Source organism: Phaenicophaeus curvirostris, chromosome 5 (genome assembly GCF_032191515.1).
Source record: "Phaenicophaeus curvirostris isolate KB17595 chromosome 5, BPBGC_Pcur_1.0, whole genome shotgun sequence".
In the NCBI taxonomy this organism is placed as follows: Eukaryota; Metazoa; Chordata; class Aves; order Cuculiformes; family Cuculidae; genus Phaenicophaeus; species Phaenicophaeus curvirostris.
Genome location: NC_091396.1, coordinates 59,772,849 through 59,784,778, shown reverse-complemented (window position 1 = coordinate 59,784,778; position 11,930 = coordinate 59,772,849). Strand labels below are relative to the sequence as shown.

At 45.9% G+C, this 11,930-nt stretch overlaps 1 protein-coding gene across 1 annotated transcript in view; it reads right to left on the bottom strand.

Moving 5' to 3' along the window:
* Window positions 1–8,760: 8,760 nt before the first annotated feature.
* Window positions 8,761–11,930, bottom strand: part of NUDT14 (nudix hydrolase 14) — a 63,374-nt gene continuing 60,204 nt past the window's right edge. Inside the window, exon 5 of the mRNA XM_069858942.1 lies at window positions 8,761–10,321. Coding sequence (XP_069715043.1) covers window positions 10,081–10,321 — 241 coding nt within the window. The 3' untranslated portion in view covers window positions 8,761–10,080. The remainder of the gene's footprint in view (window positions 10,322–11,930) is intronic.

The following is an 11,930-nucleotide window of genomic DNA, read 5'->3' as shown; positions in this document are numbered from 1 at the left end:
AGAACAACCAAACTGCCCAAAACCAGTGAGAGGGAGAGAATTAATTCCTAACGTGCACAGATGGCCCTTATTGACTCCACTGTCTCATCCCTATCACCCAGCCTGGTGTTACATGGCAGAATGTGTGCTGCTTTGCTGGCAAAATGAGAGGAGCTGCAAAATGCCCAGATGCATTTGATTGCTTTCCTGCAGGTAAACACTTCACTTTTTTTTTTTTGTACACTGTATAGGATGCATATTTGCAGCTGAGAATGCCTGCAGTAGAAGAGCACGTTGCACGGGACACCAGAGTACTGCCCCTAGGGTCCCATGGGCTCTTCCAGAGCACCAAAGGCTTCCTTGTGCTGTAAGTCTGGAGGTGGATCCTGAGCCCCTGAAGCATACAGAATGGTCCTGCCTGGTTCCAGACTCCTCTCCCAGACCTACCTTCTTACAGGGGCTCAGCACAGGGGCTCTCCATATCTTGAAAAAACCACCAAAATTCGTACTCCACATAAAAGATCTAAATATGGTATGTGAGGAAAAACAAAGTTCCTCATTTTTGTGTCAAGAGTAAATACTCTGTGTTAATTCTGCCCTGCTGTATGCACATTTTGCATGTGCTTTATGGAGACAGCAAGGAAAAAACAGATCTGCAAGTACCAGTGCTGCAAAGCTGAACTGCCATGCTCAGCTCAAGCCTGCAAGATCATCCCTGATCTTTTCCAGAAACAAGACCTTACAGAACAATGTTTTACAAGGAAACAACATCGCAAGGTAAAAAATTAGTCACTTTTTATTGCATTACATGTCTCCATCTCTTCTCTTTCCCCACTTGAAAGCCCTGGGTGGGTGCTGGGCTGCAGAAGGCAGAAGAAAAGCTGGAAGAAATGCATTGCCCTGCACACAGAGCTTCGGGGCTGGGTCTGTGGGATGCTTGTGTTTCGGGTCCATGGGATGCTTGTGTCTCGGGTCCATGGGATGCTCTGTGAGCTTGCCCTCTTCAATAGCATCACTAAACGATTCTGGAGCAACTACCTGAAGGCAAAGGTGCAAGGGAGTGGGCAGTAGCCAGAGCCCCTGCACTCGGAGGCTGGCTGCATAAGCCCAGTTTCTCTGGAAAAGCATCTAAAAATAGCCATGGGAGATATGCTACAGGCTGCGCACTCCTGGTGCCAGGTTTGTTTTATATTGCAGCAGCGCTGGGACTCAGGCCCACGCCACGTGCAGTGCCTGCCCAGGATCAAGGGCCAGGGACTGGGGGAGGCGGGGGGAGAATGGCTGGGCAGCCGCGAGGCAGCCACTGCGGCTGGGCTGCAGCCAAATGCGATGCCCTCTGCTCTGCACCCCTTCCCTCTGAGCCACAATTCTATCTGGTTGTCTGTCCGGCTCCCAGGGTAACCTCATCCCCCTGACCCACATCCAGAACTGCTTGGGGTGATTGTTCAGGCTGAGGAGGTGACACGGAGGATCGAGGTGGTCTCAGTTTCTTTATCCCTTGTAAGAGGGTTTGCACTATAAGACGATACCTCACTCCAGAGCAGCCTGGTCAAGTGGAAATCAATACTAGCTAAGTAAACGCTGATCATCCTGCTTAGAGACTTGAATTAAAAAGCTTTACCAATCAGCCTTGATTGATGGAAAAAGGACAGGGCATTAGGATCAGTCATGCAGATTTAGAATGCGAGACAATCACCTCAATTTTTTTGCTTCTTTTCATGTTTGCTGACACCTCCTCTATTAATCAAACTAGGAGCAGACCAGTATCATTACCCACAGAGTATTTACACATCGTTTCTGCCAATGACAAAAAAACAAATCAACACATTAATGTCCATCTAGGAGCTAAATCCTGTACTAGAGAGAGCTGTCACTCTGCTGTGATCAATAAACCCGTTAGCCTTCGCTCGCTGCCTGGGCTCTGTGAGAGTCTCTGCAATCAGATCTTATTATTTTGATGTATTGGTGTTATTTTGACTGTGCTCATCTGAGAGTCTGGGATCAGATTGCATGGAACAGCAATAAGAGAAAGATAAAAAACAGAAGACACAAAAAGCCCACAAAGGCATTAGAAGTAGAAGAAAGCCGTTTGAAAAGGTGGAGCTGGCAGCATGACCAGGAAGATAGAGCAGATGAGACCATTGGGTACGAAGCTGGTACCTGGCTTGGACACCTCCTGTGCTTTGCTCCAGCTGCATTCTGCCCAGGAGCAGCTCAGTGAGATACTGCAGGGCTGCTGCAAATGGGACAGCCTCTATCCTTACATCAGCTGGCAGGGGATGCAGAGGGTAGTGGCTGCTTTGGAGGGCCAACATGAGGACTTGTGTTTCTCATACACGCCCTGCATCAGCCTAGCTCTGCTCCATTTTTGCACTGGGAGCTTGTTGCAAGCCTCCCTCCCTACTGGGTAACAATATTGCATAAATATCAGACAAAAGTATTGGAGGCAGAGGTTGCTCACCAGAGAAAATGAGTTTTTCTGAACCGCTTCCATAACTAAGCACAGATTTTGAATGTGATATTGACTGTTCTGCCTCTTTCTGAAGTTTCTGCACTGATGCTGGATCCCCAGCTACCCCAACCATGACAGGAAGAGACAGATCAGATCCTGACATCCATCCCAAAGACCAAGGAGACACATTGTGGATATGCCCCTCCCTCTCCTATTGCATCTGGAAGGTCCCAGCTCCTGGGGCTGTGTTTGTCCTCACTCTGCCTTGGGCTCCCCTGTGGAGTTGCAACCCAGCAAACCCACCAGAGCTGGAGCTAATGTGCTGCAAAACTGCCCCAGGGCTCCGCACATGATTGATAGCAGCACGGAGCGGTGGGGCTGGCAGGATGGATTAGCAGCTGATGGATTGCTGTAACTCAAGCTCTCACATCCCTGCAGCACTGCCAGCTCCGGGGTCACCAGCGCTCTGGCTGAATGAACCTGGCCAGGCCAGCAAGCTTTGGTTTAAATTCTACTGAAGTATGGAAGCTGTGGAAAAGCAAAACTCAACTAACATCTCTGGTGAGACCCGTGGGGAGTGTCGAGGTCCTTATAAAGTCCCTCGCTTTCAATGTTGAATAGAAGAGCGGAGCTGGAGGTAGCATGACATGGGCTTGTGGTACTTCTGGTTTTATTTTCCTGATTTTATCACAAAAGGAGCACCCCGAAACCCCAAGGAGGGAGCTGGGGGAGCTTGAAGGACGGAACGAAGTAGGTTACGCAAGGAGCAGAGCAGTTTATCAGTGGGAGTGCATTCCTGCGGGGCTGGGAGGGCTGGGCAGCCAGGGCCTCTTTCACAAACCGTGGGGATCTGTTTGCACAGCGCCCGCCGTTTTTCCCAAGAACATTTCTTAAATTGTTTCTAGCACTCTCAAGTGCGTGATTGTGCCTTGTCCAGTTATTTCAGAGATTGCTGCACGAGCAGAAGTGTTACCCCATCCCCAGAAACACACAGCGGTGCTGCTGGAGGGACCTGCACGGTGAGGCATGTTTTATTCACCACCACCTCCACTGGCCAGGCTCATTGGAAACCCAATTAGTGACTCTGGCCACGAAACCCATCCCCATGCCCAGGCTTGTAGGAGTAGTCACAGCTCTGGAGGGGACCAACAGGCTGAAGCACACAGTTTCCCATGGCCCCAGCCCCTTCCCATGGCTTCTGGGGGAGCTTCAGAGGTGGCAGCCAGGCTGTGCTGCCCCTGGGGCATAGACAGCACCTGGCTCTGCCCACCAACACCTGTTGGGGGCTTTGAAATACGCTGGGGACAGGACTGGTGCTGTGCCAGACACCCCAAAGCAGTGGGGGAAGGCTCATCACCAGTGTTCCCATTGCAATTAGAGTCAGGTGGGATGTTGTCCTCCTGGTCTTATTTTCAAGGGCATTAATTAACTGTTTTGTTTTTTTTCCTAGCACCTCTTCACAACTCCAATAGAATAGGGTTAAAACCAGGCTGTGTTTACAGCGTGGTGGGCAGGAACTCAGATGGCAGTGTTCGAAGGGCTCTCACAAGGGTGGCCTCAATCCCATAAGGTCCCCACTCACACACATGCTGCTCGTGCAGCATCTGGTCCATCCCCAGCTCGTTGGAGGTGGCCGAGCCAGGGCTGGCTGCTGGCTGCCACAAGCATATTTTTAACTACCATAGCAACATTTTGCTCTTGTAAAATGATAAAATCATGTTTATCTTACTGTTGAATGCTCTACCCATCACATCCATACACTGAGCACTGAACCATAGGCAGGCAGAAGAAGTGCCCAGGGATTTTTCTGTCATCAAGGCTGGGGCATGAGAGTAGCCGTTAATTGATGATGATTGACAGCCATTCCTGCATTGCCCATTCCCAGCTCATTTTTGTTGTAACCAAGGGTCTGAAAGGGGTTTCTCAGAGTATGATTGATTTTCAATGTTTTATTAGAGACTGAAGCCAGCATAGGATACTGAGTACTTCAGCCACAAAGCAGTACAGTGTGTGGCTGGCAGGGCTTAATACTTATCTGATTGTATTTCCAATTACGAGAAATGCACTGAAGCCAGTCCTGAGCCAGGCCAGAGAGCTCCCAGTGCTGCAAATCTGGGCCATTTAGCTATGTTATGACTTCTTCTCTTCTCTTCCCTCGTGATTCATCTGGAGAGCAATTAAGGCCCTTGTAAAAATGTGTTCCCAATTAAAGAACAAGACTGGCTTTCAAGGATTAGACAAATCGAGGAGTAACTTTTGCAGTAGCTCTGCATTCATATGAGCATCCTTTTTCTAGTTCATAGCAAGCAAAATACTATGTGAACCAGTGGGAATGAAGAGCTGTGTTGGGAACCTGCTCTAAAGTCCATGGAGTCCTTCCTTAAATTAAACTTTAATCTGGACTTTCAGAGCTCCACATTACTGCTGTGCTGTTGCAGATGCAGCAAAGCAAAGCAAGCAAAACCTTTTTTGAGAGGCTGAGCCTAAACAGGAGCTAGATTGCAAATCGCTGGTACCTACTGGCCAGACTACTTGGCAGCATCCCTGGGGCTGCAGGGGCTGTGCTGCAGCGTCGCTGCTCGGGCAGCATCCCTGCCCTGCCGGTTACCTTCTCCCTAATGCAGCCACCAAGACCAAAGCTGCAAATCCGTCCTGTGTACACAGGCCTTATTCTGATCCCTCTGAAGCAGCTACATGCTTCAGGCAGTGGCTCCTAACAGCTTCAAACAACCATATTAATCTGTGACAGCCTCCACTGCCAAAGCACACAGGGTGGCAAAGGCGCAGGGGGCACAGCAGGAGCTGCACAGCCAGACTTTTATGGCCACAAAGGCCAAGTCGCACCTGCTAACAGTTGTGAATAGACTTGCAGACAGCACCAGGTGTGCCATTTCAACAGATTTCACAACTGGGTGTGCCTTTCATCTATGTTTAGAGCCCCGGCAAGGGGATGAAGCATGCTCGGCAATTGTCCTAATTTAGCAAAAATCCTATTTGTCCAGCGGGTCGCCCTGCTCGGTCAGCACGTGTATTTCAGGGGCAATTATATCGATTGCCCTTGGCCTGGCCCCGGCCGTGGCCCTGCAGGGAGTTGGAGAATGCCGCCTTTATCGTTGGCCGGGAGGGATAGTAATGAGGGAGCAGGTGAAAAGGCAAGCAGCCGCCTGCCAGGGGACCCCTTCCAGCAGGGAAAGGAGCATCCCTGCCAGCCCAGGGTAGTGTGAGTGGCTGGGGGACCCCACACCCCATCCCTCTGCCTGCCCCCACCCAACCCATGGTGGCATTCGGCTAATTTATTTGAAATGTCAGCCTCTTAGAGAGGGCATTTTAATCATATCACTGTTTGCTGCTTAGAACCACGAGTCCTGAGAGTAGCTCAGAGCTTGTAGGCGCTTTACAAATACAGTAATAGACAACAATAATAAATTAGATCCATGTACTTGCAAGGTGCTGGTGACATCTCTACTGCCACCTAATAGTGAGCCCGACAGTGACATTACATTTCAGGATTTTATAATTTCGGGCTTCATTAGAATTCTGAGTCCTAATTTCAGGTTCATTAGGTTATCTCTGTATCCCAAAGCCATATCGTAAAGATGAGGGAGATGCTAAGATTTGTTTTTTTTAATTACAGACCACTCGATTGTACTCAATAAAAGAAAGGTGCTGACCTCATGGGGATGGCTGGATGAGATCAGATAAGATTTTTGCAGGCTGGAGTTGGTATTCATTAGCAGCAAATGGGGACTCTGTTTTATGGACATACGTGTGGTGGCACGTCCGAAGGATGCATCTAAAACACAGACATGATTTCAAGATTCCATTAGAAGCACTTTTTTCCTGCCTGGCCTTAGCTGATGTATATCAGATTTGCTCTAATTATGATCTTTGAAATGAGCCCTCATGAGCAAAGCGGCATCTGAATTGCTCTGGTTGTACTTTTACAAATACAAATCATCTACTGCTTTGAAAAAAAAGTTCAAGTTCTTTCTCCCACACATTCAAAATTTCCTAATTCCTTATCAAAATCCACACCAAATTTAACAGGGAAAAAGGAAAAGGATGAAGATACTTCTATATATTTAATATTGCAAAGGGAAATACCAGACACAACACCATTTTATGTACAGCTTTCAGTATATTGCATCACCACTGTTTCTGTGGAAAATTTCCAAACCGTGGAAAGGAACCAAAATAATCCTTTGACCATTTTGTTTCTGTTTGAAATTACAAACTGTGGGTATCGCTGGGTAGAGCACAGAGCCTGGGTGTTGCATCCCTCAGGGTGTGAAGGCTTCAGAGACACCAGAGCCCAAGGATTTTGTGTCTGCCTAGAATGCCTCTGGGGAGGAATGGACTGGGAGGTGGAAGTAATGCTGCTCAGATTCTTGGCTGGATTTATAGATCATGGAGAAGTGTTGAGGGACTGCCCAGCTGATGCAACTGCCCTCTGTCACAGTTATCCAGAAGAGAATTATAAAATGCATCAAAGATTGTTTGTCTGAAGCCCGTAGCTTGCACTGATGAGGTCACCTTGGAGCGCAGTGGAGGGCTCACGCTGTGTGGCTGTCCCTGTGTCCTTGGTGGGGCTGTGGCTTCCCTCCCCTCACTCCTCTCCATGCTGCTGCACCATGCACTCCCTCTTCCCACACAGCGACCTCCCACCTCATCCCATGCCTGGGAAATGCCTGGGAAATGCCTGCTGCTGCTCAGGTGGTGGGCCCTCCTCTGCATCGCCCTGCACACCCCAGAGCTGGACTGTGAAGCAGACAGGCTTCAGGCGCCTACAACTTGCGAAGCCCTCCACTCTGCTGTCCAAGTGATGGGCAGCAGCCTTCTGCTGACCAGCTGCAGTAGTTTCAGCCAGATTTCAGCAAGTCTAGCACCGCCCTTGGTGCTCCCCTAACACACAGAGTCTTGAGGAGGGAGGGGACTTGAGAGGGACAGCCACGGTACCTTGGAAAACATGTGTGGGTGTTTCAAACTGTCCAGGTCAAAGACATGCAGCCAAGGCACAACCAGCTGGCACCAAGATGTTAGGGCCTTCATCCTCCTGCACACTGGGTATGACCATGAGATTTCTCTGGTGGTCTCATAGTTTGTGATGTGCATGTTGCATGCTGGCACAGCAGATCCAGCACTGGCTGATGCCCTCCTCCTGGGCTGGTGTGGGGAGTCCAAAGTGAACGAAGGCAGGTGCTGAGATGTGAAGGCACTACTAGACAGACTGATCAGTGAGGGGTGTATTTAGTTTGATGAATCACACCTTGAGCGTTTGTCACCCACACAGGTGGGTCAAAGCCTTGGGCTCTTACCAAGGCTGTTAATGCAACATGAGTGCACCTTGTGAAGCTCCAGGTCCTGGGTGCAGCAGGGGTGGAATTGTCTGACTGGGGTAAACCTCATTAGAAATGCAGTTTTGTCCATTTGTAATTCTGGGGGAAACAGTATGAATACATGAACACTGCTTTGAAAAGTTTCAAAGGGGAAGGGAGACCTCTTTGCTCTCTACAACTACCTGAAAGGAAGTTGTGGAGAGGAGGGCACTGGCCTCTTCTCCCAAGCGACAGAGGACAGGACGAGAGAGAATGGCCTCAAGCTCTGCCAGGGGAGGTTTAGACTGGACATTAGGAAAAAAAATTTCACAGAAAGGGTCATTGGGCACTGGCAGAGGCTGCCCAGAGAGGTGGTTGAGTCACCTTCCCTGGAGGTGTTTAAGGCATGGGTGGACGAGGTGCTGAGGGACATGGTTTAGTGTTTGATAGGAATGGCTGGACTCGATGATCTGGTGGGTCTTTTCCAACCTGGTGATTCTATGACTCTATGAAATTCTCCCCCCCTCTACTACACTGATTTGTTTTTCCAAATTACTGCAGTGTACAGCAAAACCGGCTTTTGACATATGTACGCACATACTTATTAGCCTGACACTAAAGAAATCAGCAAATTACTGTGTAACAGTTTTGGTGGAATCAAATAGACACTTTGGTAACTGCAGCCTGGAATAAAAGACATTATTTATTATACATATTGTAGTGATTTGTAAAGGCCTCAGCACCAATCAGGACACATTGTACACAACACCGTAAAGAGGCAGAGCAGCAGAGACCCTGCCCTAAAACACCTTCTGATGTAAGTACATCAAACAGAGAGAATTGATTTACTTTTCATGGTAACTCAGCCCTTGGCTCGCCACAGACCCAGCAACAAGTCAACGCAAAGGTGACTAAACTGTCACTAAAGGCTGTTCTTCAGTGGCTTTCTAAGGACCTTTCCTCTCTGTCAGTAGGAGAAACAGCAAGTATCACTTCTAAAAGCACTTTTTAAAAAAAAAATGTTATTTATACACCTATTTAGACATGCAGTGATTTTAAATCAGCCACTGGACACCGTCATGAACCTGAGTTGCATTTATTCCAGTTACTATGTGAAAGTTTGTCTGTTTGCAGTACTCATCTTCTAAACATACTTAGTACCTCAGTCATCCTAGAAGCATATGTAATCTGGTCATGTTAATTAACATTAACTCAGTGAATAGTATGAACCAGTGCATAACTAACTTGCCAAAATTGATTCTCTTTCATTCATGCTCTTAACAGCTTCACATGTCAATTATTCCACGTCTAAACTATGATGATAAAACAAATATATATGTTTTAATTAGATCGTTTTATTAAATCAAATCATGTTGCTTAGGACACCTGTGCAGGTTGTACAGTCTGCAGTGTAAACTGCACAAATGATGATAAAATCTCCCAATGAAGCACATGTGATCATTCGATTTCAAGGAGTGTTGTGGGAGGGCTAAGTCCCATTCTTCCCATTTGGGAGATAAGGAAATTGAGACAACAGAACACCTCAGAGAAATCAGTTGTATTTCTCACCTCAGAGCAAAATTAAAAGAATTTGGCCTCTCAAGTCCCGGTCTAGAGGACAAAGTTTGATCTAATAAATCAAGTATTACCTATAAAACAAACAAAGAAGGATGTGTTCCAGCAGAAGCCCCCATCGCTCATCCCTCTATCACCACTGCTGCTGCTCAGCATTATACTGGGAACAAACAGAAACACATAATCTTATAGCTGGTCTGTTGTCAAAATGACACATTAGCAGGATTTACAGACATGTTTGCTTATGAAATAAAGGTCTGCATGCTCAGAAACGCAAATGTTTTCTCTGTCCAGGAGCTAAACCCTCCTGCAAGCTGTGCAGAACTCAGGAACACAGTTAGTAAATCGGTTATCATTAAGGTTTGCTGCCTTCCTTCCCCCAAAAATCAGAAACTCCAGTGAACACACAGCTGCCAGTACATACAGACCACAGTGACAGGCTCATACAGCAGCTGCTGGTCCTGAGCACCTCTTTAAAATACTGGGAGAGCAGTGCCATGAAAAAGGAGAACTGGGCACATTTACTTAGCCTTTGTGCAAAAACCAACATTTGCCTCTAAGAGGCAAGTCCTGGCCTAGTGAAGCCAGTGAGGTTTTGCTAATGATAGAAATTGGGTCAGGATTTTAATTCAGATTTTACTTCTAAATTTATTTCAAGAACAATTTGCTTTGCGATAAGCTGAGTTAAATGAGGCAGGCAGTCTTTCATATCCACAGAACCAGCAGAAAAGCCTTTCTTAAAATCAAAGTGCTTTGGTTTCATTTTTTTGGTAGCTTGGGTGCTATGTTGTCTTGGAACCACATGAAGCTGAAGATGACACCCATCGTCTTTGGGAGAGTCTCGTCATAAGCAAACTTCATGGATTCTTCTAAAGGTATTTCTACAACTTCAATCAGTTCTCCTTCTTCAGCCTGTCCACCTCCTTCACCAGTTCTCATCTCGTCTGTTACTTCTGCATAAAATAATGTCTGCCTGGAACCTGTCACACCAACTCCAGACCTGGAAAAAAGCAAAGAGAAAACTTGTAGATAGATAAAAAAAAAAAAAGGAGCTCGGAATTAGGAATGCAAACCTGGATCCTTAACTTGCTGTCACTAAGCAACATCAAAATGCACGTCAATGTAATTTAGAACCTATCCATGCCATTTCATGAAATTGATTGCAACTTTCATGCAGAAATATCAGCATTTTTTGAATATATTTGCATATGAGAATGATCTGTCTTCAAATCTATTCCGCAGCTTCAGAAAAATGTTAATTTGTGAGAAAATTAAAAAAATATAGTTTTTTGAATTGGTGAAACAATTGTTCTGCCTATACTGAAGTCAAAAGAAGTTTTTGTAACTGAACTTAATGAGAGCTGGACTGCACAATGACTCACAGAGATTCACAAACAACAGAATGAAGCTCCTCGGTATATCTGTATGCTATGACACTGCACTTGCTTGCTTGTTTTTACATAAATATTTAGATGTTTCACTCTTAAGAAGATTATGCCCATCCACAGCTGGAGTCCTCTACTCACAGACTGGATAGGTACAAGAATAGAAAGGCAGCCTAGAGTCTTTCTCTGTCCTTCCTGAACTTTAGCCTTCACCCAAATGGACCATGGTAACCATACATGTATCTGAAGTAATTCAGTCTCCCCACTAAATTTACTACAGTGAATTTAATTGAGGATACTTTGGATTATGTAGTCTTTCTTCAGCTAGACCACTTGCTGTGTTAACTCCTTATTTGTTAATCCTCTATTTCTTAGGACTATTTAATTTAGATATTATTAAATAAAGGATAAGAACATAATCTACTCATTTACTCTTTCCAAGAAAATATTCCCATTGTAATTACAACTTCTTCATTTAACATGACTACAAGCAACTTTTCACATTGAATCTGGATCCAAAGTTCACTGAAATTATGAATGAGGCACTAGGGCAAGGTAAAAAGTTGCTTCCATATTATTATTATTCATACAGAGGATTCTAAGATTTGTAGCAGTGCTAATAAGTGCATCAGTACTCATCCAACCACTAGCAACTAAATCTTTTGAGCCTAAGTCATGACCCATAGCAGGAATTCATCATTTGTCTCTCAGTTTTCCAAGAACTCTGCAAATTATTTTGTTTGGAGAACTAACAACGATTATTGAAGATAATTTCTTACACCAATATAGACTCTTTATTTAAACAGAAAATAGGGAGCAAACCAGTGAATTATTTTACTAAAACTGCTACCGTCACATTCTGGGACTTTAAGGAAAGATGTTTCACAACTCCAGCATCATTCCTGTATCTCAACAAAGCGCTCCATAAACTTGGGAATCTTTGGCACTTCCAGGAAATTTGAAGGCTGCTATGGGATTTCTTTCATTCTGGGTTCATCACTATATTTCAGTGTGGTAGTGAGGGTTTAAATACACCTTTTAACTGGCAAAAATGTGACCTACAGGTCACCTACAGGATGCAGCAAGAGGCCATATTCACAGTTATCCCTCTCACTTCTACTCTCACTACAATACATGACCTCCTTCCTCAGTAAATCTGATTCAGTATTTACTTTCCCTGAGGACCTATTTTTCCACAGCCACTGTCCTTGGCGTTTGTATGCC